The 25238-nt window shown below is 40.2% G+C and overlaps 1 protein-coding gene across 9 annotated transcripts in view; it reads left to right on the top strand.

Annotated features, from left to right (window-relative positions):
• Positions 1 to 25238, top strand: part of LOC128450035 (focal adhesion kinase 1) — a 58838-nt gene that overhangs the window by 19407 nt on the left and 14193 nt on the right. For 6 of the 9 annotated variants that reach the window (XM_053433444.1, XM_053433447.1, XM_053433445.1 and 3 more), the window contains 21 exons: positions 663 to 940; positions 1032 to 1198; positions 3924 to 4011; positions 4320 to 4399; positions 4549 to 4611; positions 4732 to 4786; positions 5189 to 5329; positions 5874 to 5951; positions 6623 to 6730; positions 7356 to 7473; positions 7886 to 7916; positions 8286 to 8356; positions 9359 to 9415; positions 12564 to 12661; positions 13111 to 13195; positions 13323 to 13423; positions 13991 to 14106; positions 14366 to 14466; positions 14629 to 14718; positions 14852 to 15056; positions 22513 to 22624. In XM_053433444.1, coding sequence (XP_053289419.1) covers positions 663 to 940; positions 1032 to 1198; positions 3924 to 4011; positions 4320 to 4399; positions 4549 to 4611; positions 4732 to 4786; positions 5189 to 5329; positions 5874 to 5951; positions 6623 to 6730; positions 7356 to 7473; positions 7886 to 7916; positions 8286 to 8356; positions 9359 to 9415; positions 12564 to 12661; positions 13111 to 13195; positions 13323 to 13423; positions 13991 to 14106; positions 14366 to 14466; positions 14629 to 14718; positions 14852 to 15056; positions 22513 to 22624 — 2243 coding nt within the window. Of the gene's footprint in view, positions 1 to 227; positions 468 to 662; positions 941 to 1031; positions 1199 to 3923; positions 4012 to 4319; positions 4400 to 4548; positions 4612 to 4731; positions 4787 to 5188; positions 5330 to 5873; positions 5952 to 6622; positions 6731 to 7355; positions 7474 to 7885; positions 7917 to 8285; positions 8357 to 9358; positions 9416 to 12563; positions 12662 to 13110; positions 13196 to 13322; positions 13424 to 13990; positions 14107 to 14365; positions 14467 to 14628; positions 14719 to 14851; positions 15057 to 19449; positions 19824 to 22512; positions 22625 to 23866; positions 24731 to 25238 lie in introns of those variants that run through there. The other 3 variants (XM_053433450.1, XM_053433448.1, XM_053433449.1) reach the window with 3 other exon arrangements.

The raw sequence follows: 25238 nt of genomic DNA, 5'->3' as shown, positions 1-25238 counted from the left end.
CAAAAGAGTTCAAATGTGGCTTTTGCCTGTTGGCAAGTTCTGCTCTCCGCTGCATGGAGGACTGAATGATCAGACCACTGAGTGACTGGAGCTGCTCAAAGATTTATTTATTTATCGAAACTCAACTGATTTAAGTGGAACGGCGTGTCCAATAGGTCCTTCGGAAAAGACCTTGAGTCTGTATTCTGCAGGGTTATATTGACTCTTTGCTGACTGACTGTCTGGTTAACCCCTCCTTATCACGGCGGCTCATTTCGATAAAGTTCAATGCCAGCGGTCTTGTTTTTTTCTGCTCACTAACAACAGCCGTTTGTTGAGTTTCGTCCCAGTCTTTCTGTCTCTTCTCCAGCTGGATTTGTTGTGCATCAGTGATCTTTTCTGTCTTACTGATTATTAATGCAGCTTGTTTTGTGTCATGATAAATGTGTATAGTGTAGCTTTAATGAAAGGCTGCCGATGACGTTTGTGTGGGTGTTTCATTGTCTTTATCAGATTTGTATTTACATTTTTGAAGTTTTTTTTTTTTAAAATATCTTTTTATTTTTTTAACTTTTGACTACCCCCCCCCCACCCCCCCGCCCATATAAACTCATTTCACAGATTACTTGTCAACTATGAAGTCATGTTTTTTGACCTTCTATGTATTTGCTTCTCTTTTTCAGAATATGACGGACAGTTAGCCCCAGCAGCAGCATTTGAGTCAGGCATGGCGTCGTCTTCCTACCTGGAGCCCAACCTCAATCACTCGGCAGCGGGTGGTTGTGGGGTGAAATCCCGGTCCGGGATGCCTGGCGTTGGTACCAGCAGCTCTGCCGGCGGCCTCGAGCGCCCCGCTGGCTCCATGGACCGGGTGCTCAAGATCTTCCATTACTTTGAGACAAATAGTGAACCAAGTATTTGGGCTAGTAATATCAGGCATGGAGATGCCACCGATGTCAGGGTAAGTCACACAAATGTTTATTTTCTTTCCATCTTTCCATTGTCATTTTCTCAACCCTCAACTTCTCCTTTATTTATCGCTGTTTTAACAGGGTGTTATCCAGAAGATAGCGGAGATCCACAAATTGCGCTGTGTGTCCTCTCTGGGTCTCCGTCTCACCCATCTGCACTCTGATGCTCTCCATTGGTTACACCCAGATTTGGGCGTGTCGCACGTCCGGGAGAAATATGAGAAACAGCACCCCCAGGAGGAGTGGAGGTAGAACTACAATAACGTTCGATGTTTCAGATTCATACTTCTGCGTCAAAACTACTAAAACTAGCCACACGCAGGGCTGAGCATTCATAGTTGTCTGTTTAAGTTGCTCTGCAATTACACTGCCGAAAGCTAGTGGCAGTAGAGTTTCTAAGCTTGTGTTGAGTGTCTTCCGGTTTCTGGTCCACTTCTTTACAACTTCTCTGGCATCACTGTTTACTTCAGAACAATGGCGAGTGTTACTAAGCTGATCATGTTGAAGTTGGAGCTGATAGCTGATAAAACACTGCAGCGAAGAAAATAAATTCCAAAATGGCGGCGAGTCTGCCTGAGATGCGATGTGTAGTTACATTTTTGGGGAGCTGCACATCAAGGCTCTGCGTAGGGTACAGGTCTACATGTAGGCTACGGCGCAGTTTCAACACAGAAGCATGAATTGGGCTTTACGCTGTTTGCTCCCCCTCCCCATTTCTTCCCTTGTCTCAGTAGGAGTGTCAGGATGTAATGTGTTTGTGTGCTCACTCAGTCGATGAGCGGGGCTGGATGTCGCAGTCCCTTAAAGACCATTAGTACACACTCATGCTTGATGATGCCTCTGTATGTGTTTGTAGCTCAGGTAGCTGTGGGTCGATACCTTTAGGGTAATCAGGAGGGCACTCACCTTCCCTAATGGTATTCTAGTACCAAAGATCAGGCGTAGTACGTTTGATTATTTTCAGAGGAGAACAAGAGATCGTTACTATAAAGTCATCTTTACAAATTCCCTGTTTGACTGTATAGAAGCTACACAGCTTCAAGCTACTAACCTGCCAACCAACCATATGAAATTGATACCTTTACAAGGTTACAGATATATAATATGGTCCCAATTAAACCATTTTATAGACACTAAAACCCGAAGCACACAGAATATACGCATAAATAAATACAACAACCAAGTAGTTAATATTAATTTCCTCCTTTTACCAAGGCTCTTGTTGAGATTTTCTTGAAATTCAAGTCTGTATATAATGTGTTTCCTCATTCATCCATATCTAATATCTAAACTTGAATATAGAGGACATGATAGCCAACAGGGATTATGGCATTAATCTAAAGTCACCTGGTCAAGGTGGCAATGAGTAGTTTATGTTGATACTATTGGTTTGCCTATTATAATTCCTCATGCCTTAATCTACACATTTAATTATCTGTTCTATAATAAAGAACATCCATTGGTTCTCTGTGCTTCTCATGATTTGAAAGCAGCTCTGTCTGTTTTCCACCTACAGTCCGACTGCGCTGGCGCTCTGCCACGCTACACTGATATTGTTAACAGCTTTCTGACAATTCAGTCCATTGTCCTGCAGTCAATGTGTGACACCCAAAGTCATGAAAAATTTAAATGTATTTACAATGAACCTGTTGTTCACACCACTGACATGCAGCAGAGCAGCACTGCCAGTTGTTGCAGCTCTGCCTCCGAGGGTGACGGAGCTGCAAGCCCACAGGAGCTTCTGCTGTTGCCAAGCTATTGTTAGAACAGCAGCAGTAGCCCAGGGGATGGACCGACTCTATCTCACTCCTCTCTCACTCCCTCGCATGCTCTCCCTCTCTTATGCTGTCTTGCGTGCTCGCAGTCACTCTTTTTCACTTTGATCCTTCTCTCCATCCTTCTTTTCCCTATCTAGCATCTGTTTCCTTTCTCCTCCACTTTTTGGGGTTCATTCATTATAGAACAGGGATTTTTTATTCATTTTGTCCTCAACCTTGATTACTTTTGTTATCTAGCTGCAGGCCTGTAGCATCACATCAGCTTGGAGCTCACTACTCCCCTGACCCATTTCTCTCAACCCTAGTCACTGCAATATGTCAGTCATAAAATAATATTTGACTATAAACAGGGATGACACATCTGAATACGTCCGTGACACGGCTAACTGGCAAGTGAAACAGTGGGAATTTCGTTTTGCTATATGGTATCATATTCGGTTAGTTCACTGTCAGCTTAATATAAAAACCACGTCTCACTGTGCCACCAGACACTGACATAGTGATTAGAAAGGGAATTTTAAAATGTTAAAACCGGGTTTCAAACGCCCTTGATGGCAGTCAGCCATCATGCCTAAGTGACTCTGACTCAGAATCTACCAGATGCTGGGATGCTCATGGGTCGCTGACATTAACTTTAGCCTTTTTTGCAAAAGAGTGCAAACAGCAGTGTCATTGCTAAAAAAAAAGCAACTTCCCTGTGATAATTTACAACATGCATATATATCAGATATGTATGTATAATCTCTGAAAAGATGTGAGATTGAAATGCAAACTTCTGTGTTAAAGGTTGGTGGGTATTGTTTGTCTAAACATGCCAGTTTTCACACTGTTGACAATTTCTAGGTTGAGGCACAAATATTTGAGCTATAAGTGAGACACTTTTCTATTGGAAAGTGTTTAAAAATGTTAATAAAATGTGTTGATCAATAAAATACATTGTTAAAAATAATATTGCCAAAAACCACAGAGATCTGTTTTTTAAATCCGAGCTTGTCGTGCCTTTCATCTCTTCTATAGTTCACACTGGGCCAGAGCAAGGCCTTTATATGCGTTGAGGTTTGTGTATGCGTCAGCTGCATGAATGAGTAATCACGATCCTTCTATGCGTCAGACATGCATTGAATATGGATGCTGCAGGTTGTGCGTGCGTGTGTGTGTTAATGTTATTTATCCAGATTGTCTCTGTCATTCTCAGGTATGAGTTGCGGATACGGTACCTTCCTAAAGGTTACCTCAGCCATTTCTGTGAAGACAAACCCTCTCTCAACTACCTCTATCACCAGGTGAGACACCACAGTGGGATCATAGAAAAATAGGTGATAGAAAGCTGTCCTCCTTGTGAAATAAAAAAAATAAAATTTGGTTTAATTGCTGTGTATAATTTTCTTGAACCTGCCTCATCTTCTCTGTCACCTCCTCCATCACCTTATGTCCATCAAGGGGTATCTTTAAACAGGTGGATAAAAAGATACCAATCCACTCAGCTCTTACCTGACACTACTGTCAAAGACTACGTGTATTGCATTAGTAAATTTAATCTGTTCAACAGTGTTGTTATTAAATGTTGGGCTGCTTCTCTGTGTTTCTCCAGGTAAAGAGTGATTATATGCAGCATATAGCTGATCGGGTGGATCAAGATGTTGCCTTGAAACTGGGGTGTTTGGAAATTAGGTAAGAAACACGCACACATTTTTTCTTATGCCATAATAATGACAAAAACCAACAGTACTGTTTTCCAGAGTGTCTGGAATAAAATTTAAATGTTTACCATTTAATCCTGTTTGTTAAAAGAATGTTTCCTTCTCTGTGTTATCATACAGGAGGTTCTTCAGAGAGATGCCAGGCAACGCCTTGGATAAGAAATCAAACTATGAACTACTAGAGTAAGAATTTAAATTTTTATAACGTTACTTCTAATTTAAATTAATGTATTATAATGATTTATCTGAAGGGAAACTTTAACTACTCAAATATAAATGTTCCAATTCTGTTTCTCATTTTAGGAAAGATGTTGGTTTGAGAAGGTTCTTCCCCAAAAGCCTGTTGGACTCTCTCAAGGTGAGAATAAAACACTTATAAAAACTAAATAGAATCAGTAAGTTTCAAGTGGCCAAAGTGTCCTATTGAAACTCCATAGCCTGAAGTGACTGAGGAAGAAATGTCTTTGGGAATCCTCGTTCTGCTCAGTCAGCTGGATGCTCTAATGGCTATTTGACTGAGTGACCGGCTGACTGGCAGGGAGAGCGGCTTGATGACCGACTGGATGTCTGGCTGAATGTCTGATTATCTGATTGTCTTGAATTAAGTTAAAGCTCCTGTTGTCACTCGCACTGGGCCTCGTCACTTGTCTGTTGTGCATTTTCTTGGCTCTCAACCAACTTTCTCGCAGACAGACTGAACCCTTGGGAATGTTTTTTTTCTTCCTTCTCTCCCTCTCTCCCTCTCTCCTCTCTTTGTTAGGCGAAGACTCTTCGTAAGCAGATCCAGCAAACCTTCAAGCAGTTCGCCAACTTCAACGATGAGCAGAGCATCCACAAGTTCTTTGAGATACTCTCGCCCATCTACCGCTTCGACAAGGAGTGCTTCAAATGTGCTTTAGGGGTAGGACCACATTTAATGCATGGACACGATGTTGCATGTGAAGATGAACGGAAAACAGTTCATTCATGCATTGTCAGTAAGATGTATTCATAGTCATGGCGTGGGAGGTTGGAGCCTGTTTAACATGCACAGGGTAGGAAACACGCAGAGTGAGGCTTCATCTTTAATTTAAATGGCTTGCAGAGCTACACAAGAGAGGTTAGCATTTGTAGTTTTTGCATTTTTCCACATTCATACTAAGCACCAGTATATGGTTATTATCTACAATGTTTTATCACTGTCATCTACAGAACGCACATAATCCTCCGTCCTAAATCGATCTGAAGTAATATTGAAAATAGATGAGAATGTTTAAATCGCTTAATGGAAGCTATATTACAGTCATTATTGTGTATAGTTTATAAAGCAGATGATATGATTAAATATGATATTTTATTATAAATCTATTTTAATGCTGTATTTCTTTCTCTCACTCTCTCACTCTCTCACTCTCTCTCTCCCTCCCTCCCTCCCTCCCTCCCTCCCTCTCTCTCTCTCTCTCCAGTCTAGTTGGATAATATCAGTAGAGTTAGCTATTGGACCAGAGGAAGGAATCAGCTACCTCACAGATAAGGGCTCAATGGTGAATAAGTACACACACGTACACACACGTACACACACACACACACACACACACACACACACACACACACACACATACACACACACACTTTCATACCATAAAAGTTTCCTCTCAGCAGCACTGTATACAACATGCTTTTTTATTAAAGATCATTTTGAGGACATGGTGTTAATCACCTGTACTGCCCTCTACTGGTTGATCCGGCCTCTCTGATAGTTGTCCAGGTCGAAACGAGTCTTGAAATACCGACGGCCTCGTAGGTTTTGTAACAAAACAGACAGTAAAAGTAGAACAAGACAGATGTTTGAGCAGCAGATGACGTTATTATGAAAAGTGCACAGCTGCATGAAGGAGGTGCTCAGTGCATTGACAACTGGAAATGTGTAGCTATTACTTCAGTGTACAGATTTAGTTATTAAATTCTGAAACAGTGAAGACAGACTGTCTGTCATAATGTCAGTGGTTAATTAATTGAATTAATCTTTCCATTAAAAACGAACAAGCACTTTTCCTGTAAGGTCTTTATGAACACATTCAAATTCCCTCTTGATGACACAGTGTTAAATGATTTACTTCTGTAGTCAGCATTGTTTTATTGAAAAAATACAACATATCAACATACGTTACACGTGTTTTTTAATATTTCTTTGTATCTGTCTTTTCCCCTGCAGCCCACACACTTAGCTAACTTCACCCAGGTTCAGTCAATCCAGTACTCTTCCTTAGAAGAGAAGGACAGGAAAGGCATGCTGCAGCTCAACGTAGCAGGAGCTCCAGAGGTAAAAAACCACACAATACACACACACACACACCTTGCAAACCATTCTGTCAGCTGGAGTTTGGATATTAAGTTTGGAGTAATACTTCGTGTTGTATGTGACTTAAATCATAAAGGATAAAGAGCTGTTATTTTATTGAATCAAATGGACTCGATGCATGTGATCAGTAACACAGTTCCTACATATGAAAATAAGGCAAAAGTATGTGTTTTTAGTTTCTTTTTTACTCACCCTGATATCCGGCTAATCAGATTTATTTTCATGTTTAACAAATCTTATGTAGCTTTTTGGAAGTACCACATTAACTTAAGTTTAAAGACATGTACGGCTATAGAAAGGATCAGGGCGGGTTTTGCCATCTGCACTGGAGTGTCAGGCTGAGTGTGTCTGTTTAGAATGTGTGTTGATCACAGGAGGCTTGTACCAGAAAAAGAATGTGTGCAGCCAGAGCATCTGTGTAGCTTGTGCATGTGTTAAACTGTGTGTATACGTATGTGCACCGCTAGAAGACTTTATCAATTATAATGCTCTCATTGTGTCACTGTGAAGCAGTTCTCTGCCCTACTCACACTAATCCTTCTGTGTCTCTCTCTGTGTGTGTGTGTGTGTGTATGTGTGTGTGTAGCCTCTCACAGTCACGACGGCATTGCTGACTACAGCAGAAAACATGGCTGACTTGATTGACGGATACTGTCGGCTTGTCTCCTCAGCTACACACTCCTTCATCGTCAGAGTCCACAAAGGTAGGATCCACTTATTACATGTATTTGATGCTTAATACAAATCCTAAGTAAATAGATTTCATGGGGTCTTTTGCACTACGTGGGACAGTTGTTTGGGATTATTGAGACATTATTTTGTATTATTCAGATGAAAACTTAAAGCACCATTTTTTTTTTTCCAAACATGTTTTCCCTTCTGCTATAAATAGTTCACAGGACTGAAATCAGTTTCAGCCATGTTTCTAATAGTTGTCAGGTCTGACTGTGGCTGTTGAGGCTTTGTGCTTGTCACTTTGAATAACCTGCACAAGTTTGGTTGGGCTTGTCTAAAAATAACTATGGCAGCAGAGTATTTGTTAGAATCATGTTGTTGCTCTAACATGAAGTCGGCCGGTTCTATTCTCTGATTCGTGTTTTCTTTTTGTGTCTGCAGAGGGGGACAGAGCTCTGCCTTCTATACCCAAGTAAGTAAACTGCTTCATTTTTCATCTGATCAACTCTTGTTTGTTTAGCACTTTTATTTAGCATTATCACTTATTGTATACATTTTTTTATTATCTGAATATGAATGTTGAACCGTGAAGCTGCCATGTCAACCTTCACAGATTTTGAGATAAAAATGTTTGGCTTTTGTAATATAATACAATTGTCATCTTTAGATATAAAAGGGTCTTAGTTTTTGACTTTGTGAAGCAGCACACATGACAGGATGTGGGAGGATCCCTCATTACTCTGGCTCCGCTGATATCTTCATGACTGTGACTGGAGGGGCATTCAGAATACATAGACCTGTCACCAAATGCCAAAAATCTTTTTTCTCATCTCTATTGCAGAGTTTCAAATCATGAGAGGCGAATGGAGAAGCGGATGGAAGGAGTACGGACCAGAGCTGTTTGCGTCTCAGGTATAAATCCCTGTCTCGCCTTCTTTGCCTGTTTGTCTCTTTCTCTTCTGTCGGTTCGCCTCTGCTCTGTCCGCCGCTCTAAATGTCATGAATGACAGTGACTGCTAAGAGTGAGATAAAGGGACCATAGATTATGTGTGCACACCCTACTTCCCTTATAAAGCCTAATCTGTGTGCGGAGTGAAGGGCCCTTGTCTCGCCAGATGTCCCCATGGAGAGTTATAGTCCCACTGTCTACTCGCCTCTGATAAACTCCCAGCTACACAGAATTAAATGATAATAACAAACATATCTCATAACATTTAACCTATAAAATTAAAACTAACACTTCTCTCCCTTTCCTTCTTCTTGCTGCATGTGCAGGTCAAACTAGTGGCGATGGTAAACAACATACTTTCTCTTAAACTAGTAACACAATATAATTCCTGCTCTATGTCTGGATTTAATGTGTATGTGAGAACAATCTGCATGGAACAGTTTCTGCCTTATCCATGACTCAACCTGTTTTTCTCCAGCTTGTTTCTCTGGAAAGAATGAACTTTCCATCCCTCCCCTTTCCTCATGTCAGTCTCTCTTTATCTCTCTTGCTCTCTCTCTCTCTCGTTGCATTGTTGTTAGCAGTTCAATAGTCCATGAGCATATTAATTGTTGTGCATGTGTCTGGAGTCAGGTATGGTGACAGGCTTTTGGAAAGGTACTTATTGTCTGACAATGTTGTGTTTCTGTTGCTATTTGAGTGTGAACGGGTGTTCACTCGACTTATTGAGCTCCACATTGTGTGTCGTGTGTGTGTGTGTGTGTGATTTGGGAGGAGGTGGAAGTAGAGACGAGGAATATAACTACAGGAATAGATCCCGGTGATACAAATCCTTTTGTATTGATGACAGAAATTGCACTTTGTTTTGTTGAGCTAGTTCAATGTGAATGCTGTCCATAGGTCTCTGCTTGTCACATCACGGTGTGAGTTGTAGATTTGATCTTGCTGTCAACTCTTCTCTGCAGAAACGGACGACTATGCTGAGATCATAGACGAGGAGGACACCTACACCATGCCTTCAAGTAAGTGGACATGCACATGCTGGCATAAGTGTGGGAGTCAATGGGGTGATTAAGAAATTAAATGTGTGGTGGAGTTGTATAATTATTTATATGATGGGTTTAGATCAGAGTGAAGAGACTATAAAAAAAAAAAAAAGACGTGAGTGTGCCTTGACCTTATTTTGATTATGTTTGTGTTGGGGGGCTAAAATTTCTTTCCCAAAACCGATACGGATTATCATATTAAAGTCGCATGCACAACAAAGATTTACATCAATATAAAGGGTGAAGAAATGAACTTAGAATACAGAATATAACTCTTTTCAGATGGGGTGATAACAGCGTGACTGATGCTTTAGTGAACATATATTTTCCGAGGACACATGCAGCAATCTAACCTAAAAGGGGAAGCCACTTGAGCCACGTACTGTATGTGTGTAATATTGGGCAGGAAAGCTATACTTGTCTGTGTGAGTTGTCAGAAGATTTAAGGAGAATCACAGCTTCCTCAGGCTGTATTTACACATTGTGTAACCACAATGCTACAGAGCACTTCCCCATATCTGTTCCATCTAACAATGTGCTGTCAGTTCAGTTTGAGGTATCTGTGTCAATGCTGCTCTGGCCTTAAAATATCAATTGATTTGATATTGAAATTGAATTTGATCTGAGTGATATGAGGGTCTGCTGTGCTGTTGCTGTGTAGTGCGTTATCACCAGGTTTAGGCCTGTTGTTTTTATATATATATATATATATATATATATATATATATATATATATATATATATATACAATACTTAAGTGGTGATGCTACATAGGAAACATTTAGAGGCAGTGAACATGGATTTGGTCGAGACAAGGTAAATGTGAATAACTTGCTGTGTTGCGGAAATTAACTACTTTAATTTAAACTGCCTCAAAAAAAAATTGTTTTATGCAGCCAAATCCCTGCGTGGCTTTGTTTTTTGACCATTCATGAATAACAGCTTTCATTTTATTCCTGTGGATTGAGCTGTGAAAGTTGTGCAGAGAAAACAAGAGTCAAACAGCACACAGATAGTGAGCTTCATTCACAGTAAAGGATTAGTAACAAAAATGACTGTATCCATGTTATTTACTGGTCTGTTAAACACGTTTCATGACTTTTTCTGATTTCTAAATGACTCTTGACATATTATCTAGTTAGAACATTGCACTGACACAGAACACAGAAGCCAGCAGAGGTCAGATTTAGTTGTTCATGTCTAGAATATTTTTGTTTTTGTTACATAGCAGGTTGCGAAGCAGTTAGATAGATAGACTGTAAGGGTACTCAGAGTGTATATCTCCGCCAAGGCCCTACAGTCTCCTTATGAAACCACATTTCATTCTCTAGATCCTGATTTTTGGGGGGATCTGCATTAAATTCAACACACTCATCAATATCAGTCCCCTAAATGTATATCTGAAAGTACATTTTATGTAGAGTTTTTTTTGCAATTCAATACTCTCTCCTTTTTGAGTGTGTAATGGTGAGTGTGAGGGTTTGTTGCTTTGTTTGCTCTTTGTATGTTCACAACAAAATTACCTTCTTCAGACAAAACACACTAAAAGCCTTTAACTATTCAAGAGCTGGTTACTTGATATTATTATCAGTGACATTAAACAGGCTTAAGGAACCTTTAATGTAGCTGCATCACTGACACACTCACAGTAACGGAAATTGTTATTCTATGGCTGTCTGTACTCACAGCTAGTTATTTCTGTCTCCTATCACTAACCCATTTTCCCAGAATACTATGGACTAGATCAAGGTAAAGATTGGAACGTGCCATAACTATGGTTTCATTGTGATGGCTCTTTCAGTTGATGGCTGTTGTGATCCTTTTTTTTTCTGTTATACTTTTGCTTGCGACTGGAAATTAAAATTCAGAATTTATATCTGTGTTTGAACCCCGTTGATTTCCCTCCCCCCTTTTTTCTATGTTGATGTGTGCCGTGCTGTCAGTTGTTGACAAACTAGTTGTACCTTCAGAGCTGAGACCTGGTGGTTGGACTTCAAATTTGGCCTGAAGGAGGAGGTGCAGTGACATAAAGGGTTCAAATAGAAACTCACATCCACTAGACAAACAAGCTAGTCTCACTCCTTCCTTTAATTATAGTTTAACTGTAGTGTTTGACTTTTTAAACATCAGGTTACACCAGCGACATTTAGAGGCTAAGCTTTAATCTCGGCCCACTGTTTTTGTCACTGTGTGTTTTTGCCGATTTCCAAATTTAGCTCCAGAGATCTTATTGCCTGACATCATTGCCTCTAAATCTACACATGTGCTGGACGTTTTTACAACAGTGATCATTATGAAAGAGAAACGTGAGGTTTTCTAAATGTAATCTGACATGTATGGTTTATTCGACTGTTGATTACATGGACAAAGTCAGGTCAACAGTGTCGTACCTCACAGAGCAAAGCAAACCACCAGCCTCTCAACAGCCAATATCTCACACAATTGAGATATCAAGATTTCAGATAAGAAAATTGACAAACTACAGTAACACGTACAAATTTGCTTTTGGACCAAGAAAATGTAAAATCTGTCCCATTACAGCCTGTTAGATTTCACCATGATCTCCAGTTATCTTTCAGCCCTATACAATCAAACTGACTTTATCCGTATTACATTTGAATTACTATAGAGGTTCATGTTCATATATCCATTCGGTGTAACTGGCTGTTGTTTGTCTGTTACTTGGCATGTCTGGCTGTGGTTTGATGATGTTGTTGCATGCTGTTGACACTGAGCCATGCTGATTGCTGTGAAGCCAAGATTGTCAGAGTCGAGATGTAGATTATTATGATTCATCCAAAAACTTAAAATAGATTTACGATACAAAATTATACAAAATGTTCACATCCACATGAAATTGAGGAATTTGTTTCTCACTGTGTTGTCATGTCTGAAATGTTCAGAAAGGAGCATCTTTAAAATATATATATATATATATATATATTATTTCCCAGAATTGGTTTCAGAACAGAACAAACCTGCACAGTGTAAATCACTCTGACAAGCTTGGTAGATGCCTGACTGAAAAGTGAACGTGTGTGTGTAATATGAAGTTGTTCTCTGTTTGTTCTCGCTGTGCGTCTGTATCTGGGTGCATTCATGTTCGTCTTCATTGTCTGTCTAGCTCGGGACTATGAGATTCAGCGGGATCGTATTGAGCTGGGACGCTGCATAGGAGAAGGTCAGTTTGGAGACGTCCACCAAGGAATCTACATCAGCCCGGTATGTACACTGGTCTCATGTTCTCTGTCTCATACTGTGTGAAACTAGTTTTCATCCTTTTTGCATAGAGGACACCACTGGCCTTGCTTTCCCCTTAAATCATGTGTTACAAAATGTGAATTGAGACCCGGTGTGCAGTTGCACATCAGGAGATAATTATTGTGTTGAAGGCAGTGAAATAGCTTTTGAATCAGTAGCTATTCATTTCAATTTAAATAATCTAATAAATCCCTTTTAAAGTCTAAACCAAAAGTAATATGCTAATCTTAGTATATTTTAATAGGCCACTATTTAAAGGTCATAGGTAATTTTGTGGCCACATAATATCTTAAATTTTGAGTTACTTATTTTCTTTTGCTCTATGAGCAGACGCTGGATATGCTGAATATAGATGTTTCTGTCGTGATGCTGATACTGTTATTTTGTGTTGTCATATACGTGTCTTGCAGGAGAACCCGGCTCTTTCTGTGGCAGTGAAGACGTGTAAGAACTCGACATCAGACAGCGTCAGGGAAAAGTTTCTCCAAGAAGCACGTAAGTTCATCATGTGGATGCATTTGTCACGTTGCCTAAGAGTATTTACTCATCCTCGGCATCAATTTGCAGAATAGCTTCTCTAGTAATGTAAAAGTTGTGAACTGACCTCTACTCCTCCCTGCAGTGACCATGCGTCAGTTTGATCATCCGAACATCGTGAAGCTGATGGGAGTAATCACAGAGAATCCAGTTTGGATCATCATGGAGCTCTGTACACTCGGAGAGGTAGGAGACTTGTATGATTTGGTAGAAGTATCTATCTTGTATTTAATTGGTCTGTGGGCTTACATAAAACATAGAGCACGTTTTATTCAATAATTGTTAAAAAAAATATTTATTTACTATATTATATATTATATTAATTTAATATGATCTGCAATTTTACCTATTAGCTTTTTAAATGAGTAAGATTGTCTATGGTACATAACCAGTAGCTCATCTTAGATTTTCACTCACATTTTTCGCTGAATCTGTGAAGACAAAAATCCGACAGAAAAGCTACATTTTTATATTTAGGTATTTATGGAAAATTGTTTTCATTTTCCAACAAATTTCTCCTCAGATGTTTCTTTTTCTTTGTAGCTGTGGCTCAGTTTGTTTATTGAAGTGTTTAATTGGCTGTTATTGTTTTCACACTGTGCTCGTCTCTCTCTCCCACCACTCTACCTCAGTTTCTCTTTGTCTCACTCATTAAATCTCTATTCAGTGTCTTTGTGTGTTTTCAATGGGTCTTACACTCTCCTAACATTTTATTTCTCTGTCTGTCTCTCTCTCTCTCTGTGTTCTCTATAGTTGCGCTCATTTCTCCAGGTGAGGAAGTACAGTTTAGACCTGGCCAGTCTCATCCTTTACTCCCACCAGCTCAGCACAGCGCTGGCCTATCTGGAGAGCAAACGCTTTGTACACAGGTAGATAAGAAACCACAGAACACCAGAATTGTAATACATCATAAAACTGTTGTTCCAAATACAAGCCTTGGGCCAAGCTGTAGTTTTCAGTTTTTAGTTTATGGTTTATCTGACCAAATTATTGACAGATTATTTTTTCCAAATAGTAATTCATCATGAAATAAAGCAGGTGCTGCCATCTATTGGTAGGACCCTTACAAGTTCTGTCCTTCTCAAAAATGTATATTACTTCCTCTAACGCTGGTTCTGTCGTCTTTAGGGACATTGCAGCGCGGAACGTGTTGGTGTCTACAGTCGACTGTGTGAAGCTGGGAGACTTTGGTCTGTCGCGATACATGGAAGATAGCTCTTATTACAAAGGTAACAGAATCATTTCCATAGTCACAGGTTACCCATACGAGCACACTCTCTATGTAATGTTATCTCTTACAACATTTATAAGAAAAAGACGATTTTATTTGTCGGAATCATGTGACCTAAACGGAGCAGTTTAACAAAGTTCTTCTGAATCCTGTCTTTTAGCATCCAAAGGTAAACTGCCCATTAAATGGATGGCTCCAGAATCAATAAACTTCAGACGCTTTACCACAGCCAGCGACGTCTGGATGTTCGGTGAGTTTAAAGCCCTCGTTGCTTTCTTTCTGTGTCAGTTTTGTCCTGTAACAATGTGTTTTCACTTAATCACCTGTTTCACCTTCAATAGGTGGTTTCATTATTATTATTATGTTTTTCTGTCTTTCCGTAGGCGTCTGTATGTGGGAGGTTCTAATGTACGGCATAAAGCCTTTCCAGGGTGTGAAGAACAACGACGTAATCGGCAGGATAGAGAACGGCGAGCGGCTGGCGATGCCCCCTCAGTGCCCGCCTACTCTGTACAGCTTGATGACAAAGTGCTGGTCTTATGATCCAAGCAAGAGGCCGCGCTTCACTGAACTCAAAACACAACTCAGGTACTAAATATGTGTGTGAGTCTCTTTTTTTAACCTCTTGGCTTTGGTACGAGTACATCGAGTGAAAGTAACACAAAGATCAATTGGACTTGTGGAAGAAAAGATCCACTTAGTGCATTTACCAGATTAGGTTAATTAAATTTGCTCATGAACTGAACATTTTAAATGATTGTCTTTACTTAGACAGCCTCTCAATACATATACCCTCTATTGCTCTATATTTCTCGATTTTGCAGTAAATGTATTATGCAGTTAGAGATAAAGAAATTGAATATAGTCTTTTATGAGATTGGAGATTTGACTCGATTTGAAACAATTTCTAGCTGCTCTCTAACAGCAGGTGTCACTGTCAGTCTGTATCGATGTGATAGAGGTAGAGCAGACAGAGTGACAGCAGATGTTCCACCTTTTTAAATTCAAGACATGTGCTGTGTCTTTGTGTGTGTGTGTTGCTGGTTTAACACCAGACCAGAGTGAACAGTTAAAGATGGGCGTGAAAGAGAAGCAGATGATATTTCAGTCTGTTACAGGCGAATAAGCAAAAAAGGCAGTAATTTCATCCAGCTGAGGTCACTTTTACATACCTCCTTATTTTCATTGGAGAGGACAGGGTGGATCATTTCAGTGTGGTCGCAGGAAGGTGATTCATCTGCTCGGATTTAATCCACTTTTCAATTTACTACTTGTTTTACTTTTGACACATGGATGTAGTGGGGAAATCATTTCCTGTGTGGTTAGAGTATATAATGAATTAATGAATGAATAATGAACAAAATATATTCTGATGTTGTACAAATGTTATTAATATCCTCAAATACTCTGTTGATTTTTAGATTTTGGCAGTAGTTACCAGAAGTTTTGAATTTTGCCCATTCCTTCCCTGCAACAGCGTAATTTAAAGTGTAGACTATAACTAGACGAACACTAATATATTTTTCTTTATTTTGGCTAAACCCTAGCACACTGGAATTTAAATATATATAAGAGCTATACAGGTTTTTTGTGATGTCTTTTATATTAAGTGAACAGTGTAGGACTAGTACGATTTCCTCTCGGGAATAATTGTAGGTCATACAAACTTTTTGGGGGTTTATGGTTGATTTGATGTGGATTTGAATTAAACATGAAAGTCAGCTCTTTATCCTCCTTCGTAAAGTTTCAGTGTGTAAGATTTAGGTGAATATAATATAATTCTAGTGATGTTTTCACTGGGTGTTTCATCTAAATTGTATAATTTGTTGTTTTATTTACCCGAGAAAGGGCCCTTTATATTTACATACTTTGTATTTACATCTGGACCGGGTCCTCTCTACGGAGGCCGCCATGTTTTTTACAGTAGCCCAAACTGAACAGACTAAACACCTTTTTGCGTTTTTATCACAACTGAAGGCTACCACAGGCTCTGTTTCATGTTTGAAAAGGGAGGATGAGGTGAGGGGTGTTCAGCTGCAACATGCAACTTCACCACTAGATCTCACTAAATTCTACACACTGAACCTTTAAAAGACTGCTCTGTACCTCCAGTTTGGTCGAATGGCATTACTGTTGGCATAGCAAAACAAATTTGATGATGACAGAGATGGATTAAATGAAACACGCCTTGCATCCTTAAATGACACATCACTGTCTTGTTACCAGCTTTGCCTGGAGACAGATTTGCAGTGATCTTATCTATCAAGAGTCCCGGGCATGTTGCAATCAGATAAGTAGGAGCTAGACAACGCCGCTGGTAAACCTGCTGCGTAAGCCCCAGAATAATACATCACTATGATATTTCCATTCAACAGAACAAACCAGCCTATTGATTAGTCATGTAATGAAACTAGACCAGACAATTAATCATTTATTAAAAGTTTGACAAATACTGATTGAAATACCTTCATTTCAATCCCAAGAACAGTGGGGCAAGGTGTCATTCATCTTCTGTCTGGAGGAGAAAAATGAAAAGCAAGGAAAGAAAGTCATTGACTCCATAAAACTGACGTGTGATTTATGTCTTGCTAGTGAAAGGCTACAGTATGTGATTATAATTAATGCTAATCATAGGATCCTTACTGCCAGGGTAGCACAACCAGCACTCTGATTATAATTTTCCACAACACGCATGCACTAAAAGAAGGAACACCAACGAACTCAATGTTGCTGTGTAAGATCTGTTCCTGCATGATGATGCTTGATAAGACCATTCACTCTGCCTTGTGTCACAGATTCAGGATTCCTGTTAGAACAGAGATTAAGGGATCCCCCTTCTCACCGCCAGCTCAACTAAAATAAGTAAAGTATCACTCAAATGTCTCGAAGACGTAGTAAAACAAGAGTGGAACATATTTCGTTTTACAATGAGGCCAAATTACATATTCTCCTTTTTATTGTTATACAGTGTACAGGATAAGAAGGTGTACAGGAGGGGTAGAGCTTTCCTCAGCCACCATGATACAACAATTCTTAATCATTCAGGCATGTACAGACCTGTAGTCTTTGGGAAGTGATGTTTCCTCATCGTCTATGATGGTGAAATAGATTATAATAGCAGGAGTGGTCGCGATGAAAGAGCTACCCTGTGAGTCTGAGACTGCTGCTGTAAAAGCACAACCCGTCAACGGCTCATTACACTGAATCGTGAAAGAGGTTTTACATGAGTTGTACATCAGATAAAGTCATTATCTGTACCTGAAATCAGCCATTACTGGAGCTTAATAATACACATGTAGTGAGGTTGTTTTCTCTTTTATTTAGACAGTATTACTGGGGTCTGAGGTCAGTTTAGTTTTCTTTTACACAAGCAAGAATTGCCAGATTTATAGAAGAAGGCAGTTTTCACAGCACTGATAGAAGTTGGATCAGTACTCCATCTAAGTAATAATTATACTAAAGATGTTCTCCCCTTAAATACCAACTCCCTCTCTTCTTTAACATTTCCATGCAACTAGGTTTTATTTAAATTGTTGTTTTTTAATGGTTTAAATAGTCATTTGCACATTTATTTTTACTACGCTTGCTTATCAGACCTGGTCAGGTTGAAACTTGAAGGAACTATAGTGGGAATTTATGATGTCACAAAAGACCAAGTACCATTAAGTCATTATGTGCACACTTAACAGATGCTGCAAAAGTAACTGGAGAGAGGAGATGTCACTCATACCCAATTTGTCCCATAGCCCTGGCCAATGGAGGGTTGGAATATAGATGTGCAGTATGGAATGAAATAATCTCATATTTTAAGCTTGCGAAATGATCTTGTAGTTGTACATCAACCTTTTGTGTGCGGGTAAAAGAGTTATCCATTATACTGTATGTGAAAAGTATGTGCATCAACTTCAATAGATGATATATCATGTATATACTAACACACAGGATATCATGAAGAGTTGAAGTGAATGTTTTCATGCAGTGCGATTGCTTATCATACCAAACTTAATTAGCCACGAGAAAACTAAATATAATTTACTGCATGTAAAGTTGTAGATTAGTTCACATTATTTGAGCTAAAGCTTGAAGCAGTTTTCTACACACACTCACATACACCAGTAGAAAAACGCAGGTTTCAGGAGCACAGCAAGATGCCATCATTGTTTCCTTCAGCAAGCACATTCTCTCTCCACCTTGTTCTCTCTCTCTTACGCTCACAGAAACGGGGAAAATAAAAAGTGCACATTAAACACCCGTAGTTTTACGAGTTCGCTTAAAACCAGCATGACTCACACCTTAAATTCCACCACGATTCCTCTTCCAATTTTGTCGATGTCAGCTTTCCTCTCTCTCCCTCTCTCTCCCCCTAATTCCGCTCCTCTACTGCAAACTCTCTTCTACTCCATCGCTTGTCTTTTGAATCCTGAACTCTTTCACCGTTTACCCTGTGTCCTCCTGCTTCTCACTTTCTGTCTTTGGTGCCAGAAGAGTTAGAGGCCTCCAAATCACAGAGGTCCACTCATCTGACAAATGTACAGTATGTTTGCGGTCGTATGTTTTAATGGGCTGAAAACCCAGTGTGGAAAAGCACATGGGAACTGCCTTTGGGTGCAAAACTGACATTTATTCTATTGTAATTGACTATGAAACCTTGGCATGAAGAAATAGCGAGGAACCCCTTATGTGCCCCATCCAGTGTCTTGGAAACCAAGTCAATATTGACCATGTCCACTGTGGTCACTGGTTATTAATAGGAGAAACTCATGCCATATAAGGTTCTGCAGTTTGGTGTACTTTGGGTTTGGCTGGCTTATATATCATAATATCAATTATAGGTCTCTCCTGCCAAATATGCAGCTCTCAGCTACTAATGCAGCTTTCCTAGACGGCAGACCAACGTTTGTGTGTGTGTGCGCGTGTATGTGTGTGTGTGTGTTTGTGTGTGTGTGTTTACACAGTGGGCAGCTGCCAGGAGCTACAGCTTTCCAACAGAGAGGGAGAGAGAGAGAGAGAGAATGTAAGAAGGAAGGAAAAAGAGGAGCAGAACTAGTTTAGCTCTGTACTTCCATGGTCAAAGCTCGCCGACCCAGGTTTCCAATCCTCAGATCTTATTAGCCTCATAGTGAAGTATGCGTGGTGATGTACTGCAGTTAGTGAAGTAAATAATTGCATCGTCCTGCCAAGAGGAGTAGGTTTTATCTGTGTTGAGTGTTGCTGGGACCCAGTTATTCATATGGAGTATTAGTGCTGAGTGCTGCTGGCCCATCATCAGCATTCTAGCGGCTAAGAGGATGTTCTTCTAAAAGGTCTCGACGGGAAATACTGCTGTGCACTCTGACAAGCCTTTTTTTGTTTAAGGTAAAGTATGGTCACTTCTGTCTCATTAAGGATTTTCTCAACTTTATCAGCCTCTAGTAAAATTAATGGTTTATTTGTTTGTTTGTGTGGACGAGTGTTCTGCATTCAGTGGATGCTACAGTGCCAAAGCTGTTTTTGAGGAACCATGTTGAACGTTTCTGCAACAAACTCTTAGTTGATTGCTCGCCTACCCTCTACAGAGGCATGCATGTCCCACTTAAAGAGTGGGTTCTTCTTATCTTGTCATATGTACATTGTTACAGTGACTGGTTTCTTTGATTGTTACCGGTACTGGCTGCTAAGCGATCACCAATAATGATGACAAATTCTTATATGAGGGTTCAATGGATAATTCATGTTTTTTCATAGATGATGTTTCCTTACCGCTGCAGTGAGTTGTTAAAACAAATAAGGAATTATTTATCTTTAACAAGAACAATTGATTAACAAGTCAATGTCTAATTGCATGAGTTTCAGTCTGATTTAAAGGTGAGGAGTACGTGAGATTGAAGCAGGGTGGAGCTGAAAAGCCTAAGATTGTGCAGTCAGCCTCAGCCTGAGTCAATAAACTTAAAAGGCTGTGTTATTCCATGTGGTGTCGTAGTGTATGTGGGGGAGGAGACAGTTAGTGTTAATGTTGCTAGGTGCTGGTGTTGTCATCATCACCCATGCATACATACATACATACACATTGTGTCATTTACTGTTAATCTCCGAGGCAAGGTTTGCAGATTAATCGAGGACTGATCCCATTTGGAGTTGGTTTGTAAATGCTTTTTCAAACAAGGCCATGGCCTTTACACGCAGATACAAACCATTGTAAGATTTAATGCTGCTATTGTGTTTATGTTTAATTCACAGGGTTAGTATGATTTAGATTAGAAGAGGAAATGAGAAACACAACTACAGGATTGTTTTCACAAGGCATAGGGAAATGTTTTTAAACAAAAATGAAAGTTTTGTGTTTCTAACCTTATAATTTAAGTTTTTGTATAATATAAGATATCATTTGTTTTATGAATTTTTAGGGTAAATTATTGAAACATTATGGATTGGGTCAGGGTTATTTCAGTGTAAAAATATTATCCTTAAAATATTTGTGTTGTGATGGAAAAGGACAAAACGTGACGAGAGACTGACCAGGACAGGTGCAAGGACACACACACACACACACACACACACACACACAGCAGGGGACAACAGAACAGGAGGATAATGATGTTACTAGAAATAGCTTTAACCCTTGTTGAGGAAAGGAGAGCTTTGTGTGTGTGTGTCTTCGTGTGTGTGTGTGACTACTCAGTTTTCTGTTTTGTGGAAGCATCGACTCTTAAGCAGCAGCTCGTTCCTCTGGGAACCTGGTTTTGGTTTAGCAGCCGTTTTCCTCAGGGAACAGGTCAGTGAGTTATTTAAGTAGGTCAATTCAATTGAGTATCTTTGGCTACATTAGTCCTAAAAATGCTTTGCTTGAGTTGTGGGACGTTGCTTAGTTTGCAAGTGATTTAGTTTAATTTGCTAATTTCTTAAGCAATATCACCCAACTATTACTGTTGTAATTGTTGTCAGAGTTTTGTCTGACACAGCAAAAAGATGTCGGTAGTTTTTGTCAAATTTACAATAAAGAGTAAAATCCTAAATTTTCACTTTGAACAGTTCAGTTGTTTTCAAGAAGTAAATGTACAAATTTAACTAAACGCCTGATACAACAGTGACGAGCTCAGCACCCCTGCAAAGAAGAGAGATTCAAAATGTAGTTCATAAAGCATCTGAGGCCAAAGCTGCTGACACAGCTGTTGAATTGGTTCTATTACTGTAGCTGGCAGAATTCACTGTAGTTGAACACTGGTGGGAATTATGGGTTTTCGGAGATGGACTGTTGTGGTGGTAAGAGACTGAGCAATAAGACATTTCATAACTAAATGGAATTAGTTTTTTTGTGTTTTGACATTGTGTACGTGTGAATGCATCAGTTTGTGTGTCATGAAAATCTGAAACTTTATCTCTAAAATTGCAGATAGAAATTCACATTTTGTTATTCTGTCTGGGAAGACCCTCACATGTGGATACCTGACCTCAGCTAGTCAGGACTGTTTGGAACCCGTCCGAATCCATCGGGACCTGACGAGTGGAATTGGTGAAATGATATTCACTTTTGGATTCTCTCACATGTCAGGCTTAGGTTTGGTCACAAAAAACAGAATGCCTCCAGGTTCGGGTCAGGCTTTGGTTTTTGTTTCTGGCTGGGTTGTGTTCAGACAAGGTATAGAGTAGTGTGTACCTCATATTTTCCAGGTCAGGTGTTTGAGTGTGTCAATAGCTCAACTTGGAAGTGGTATTATACTGTCTTACAGTACGTTAGTAAAAAGAGAAGTCTTCTGTGACTTTTTGTGAAGAGATATCAGTCCCAGATGTTCTAATATCAGGATTTATAGACATTATAGCAGCAGATGGTGTTGCACTGTTTGGTGTGTATTAATAACAGCCCATAGTGTTTAAAGTCATGTCCTCACGGTTGCATTAGTACTGGAGATTGTGGCAGAGACAACCCTTTCTATTTATTTATCATATGCAAGCCTTCACTTTGCCTCTCTCCAGTGCCGGAGTAAAATACTCAACAATTCCGTGAAAAAGAAAAAAAAAACACCAGCACCATGTTTGTCTCACAGGCTCTTTTTACCTTGATTTGCAGCACTATCCTAGAGGAGGAGAAGCTCCAGCAGAAGGAGAGGAACAGGATGGAGATGAGGAGACAAGTCACTGTGTCTTGGGACTCCGGAGGGTCTGATGAAGCACCACCAAAGGTAAAACATACATCACACAAGTGTGTATCTTTGTGTCTATTCGTGTTTGTTTTGTCTGTGTGCAGGAATACAAAAAGTCTGTGGCTTGCATTCTTTAGTTTTAGATGCTCAGATATGGTTTCATGTGGAGTTTTCTGCATTGCACTTTGACTTTAAGTGGCCCAACATGTACATTAAGGGTTCTGATGGACCCTGGTGACATCCTTAATTCAGTTCATGTTGAAGTCATCATTCAAGGGAGTTTTTCTCACCATAGCTGTTTGTAGACATGATCTCAGGAAAATGTCCGGAAAATTGTGCTCGGACATTCTCCGGAGTTTGTCTTTCAATATGAAGGAAGCAGCAGGATACTGTCCGGGTCAGACATGTCCACAACAACAGGAACAGGTACATCAGTAGAGGATTCAGTGAGCAGGACATAACGTTTACATTTTGCAACAGACATCACATGTTTGTTTACAGAGCATCAACGAAATCTAATTAATCTTATTTTCTGTATGGCACCTTTTCCCCCTGAGAAATGTGTATTCTTCTTGTTTTCTCAGTTTCTCTGGCTTGCTGTGAATTCTCCAGAAATTTTCCCGCTGTATTCTCACACACACACACAGACAAGACTCTGGAGAAAGTGAATATTACTGTTGTGATGCAAAAGTATATATTTTAAATGATCAAACATCAAGGAAAAGAGCTTTTTGTTACTTGCTCCCTTAAAACATCTAAAAAAGGTGGACATCTTTAATAATCACCTTTTTACAAATGTGATTAGTAATTTTACTAAGACCGTAAACCCTACCCCCACCCCTTCCTCCTCCACTAGTACCATCCCACACCTCACAGCTTGTTGCCCCAGCTGCTGGCTGCTTCACCCACACTCACTGCCCCCCCCCCCCCCTGCTGTTTTCGCATCTGTTACCTGTTTCTTTTGGTTACAACTAAAGCCATATGTGCTGAACACTAGCTTTTGGATTAAGAGATTAGATTTCTTTTTCTTCTTTATGTCAGTGATGCAGTTGCCCCAAACTCAACTTAGTTTCCACTATGTTTTCATTAATTTGACAATAAGTAACAATTTAAATGTTGTTTCTTTTACTTTTATTTTCACATCACTCTGTATGGCTTTGGTTATAGTCGTGCACATTTTGTGTCTGTCCCTCCCTGTCTCTCTCACCTGTCAACTCTTACCTCTATGATACTTTTTTATTTCCATTCCCCCCTCCTCTACTTTTGTCTTTCTGTACGCAGCCCAGCCGTCGGCCCTCCCTGCAGCCGACCTTCAGTCTGGATTGTCTTTCTGCTCCTTCTTCTCACCACCATTGCCATCAAAACCAGCACTTTGCCTCCCAGCTTTCCCTTTACCATGGAAACCCTGCTTCTTTATCCACCTACGCCTCCTCTCACTCACCCGCTCCTCCACTCTACCCCTCCTCTTTGCAATTTCCCCATCACTTTTCCTCTTCTCCTAATCCACAGTTTGTACCGGCTCCCCTTCAAAACACCACTCAGTACAATCGCTCTTTCTCTCCACACCACACTAGATTGAATCCCGACTCCAAAGCTTGTCCGAGCTCGTTGCAACAGTTTCAAACAAACCACTGTTCTCTACCTCGCGCAAATTCAGACAGCATGTCCAACGGCAGCTGCCCCCACAAGATAAATCCCTCTTCTAACAGCCACCTGCTCTGTTCGTCTCAGCCAGCGTCACACATCTCCCACTCCCATCCCAGGAACTTCTCTCCGCTCCTCTCCCTCTCCAGTCCTAACATTAACTCTCTGCCCAGCAGGATGTCAGATGTCTGTCCCCTCACCCTCCAAAACAACCATCCCAAGTCAAACTCTAATCTTAAAACCCCGCTGTCATCCAGCTTTCACCACGGCTGCCAGACTAATCCCAGAACCTCACTCCAACCTGACTCTGACCCCCAGGCCCAACACCATGCGGTGCAGTCATGTGGGAGACCCCCGCTGGTCTCTGTTGCTCCCCTCACTCCCTATACTCTACCCTCCACTAACCTTCATCCCCCCAGTAGAAAACCAAGTCCCGCTGTAACTGCCCACATGCCATTTTCCATCCCCTGCTCTGAAAGACCCATGTCCATACCTCTGAAGGCAGGTGGTGTTAAGCTACTCTGCTCAATGTCTGTTTTTAATAACTGAAACAAGGCTGTGTGTGTCCGCATCAAAGAAGGTTGCAACATTCTTGGTAGTGGAGCTTCTGAAAAAGGTCCAGGGGGATTCCAGAAGAAAATTACATGATTTCGATTGTGGTTAAGGTTTCGATTCGGAGGAACTGATAACAGCCAGAGCTAATGTTAAAGTTTAAAAAGACAGTGAAATTTAATAAGCCAGTTTTATAGAAAAACAAACAAACTTTTTTGCCTGAAGGCACATAACCAACCCCAAACAATCCACAACCAAAATGTTGCAAACATCTTAGACGTACAACTTTAATCGTCACCACCTCTGACTAAACTCAATTAAGGCTGCGAGTCATCGATTGGAACTAAGTGCAGTGATGTCGATGCCAGTAACTGTGCAGTCAGCATGTTTGTGCTTATCCTGGTGGCATGTGCTTTACAACATGAAGGACGTGCTGTCAGAACGTCCTCAGCTGTGA

The sequence above is a fragment of the Pleuronectes platessa genome, chromosome 10 (genome assembly GCF_947347685.1).
Source record: "Pleuronectes platessa chromosome 10, fPlePla1.1, whole genome shotgun sequence".
Lineage (NCBI taxonomy): Eukaryota > Metazoa > Chordata > Actinopteri > Pleuronectiformes > Pleuronectidae > Pleuronectes > Pleuronectes platessa.
This window is presented reverse-complemented; position numbering and strand designations above follow the sequence as displayed.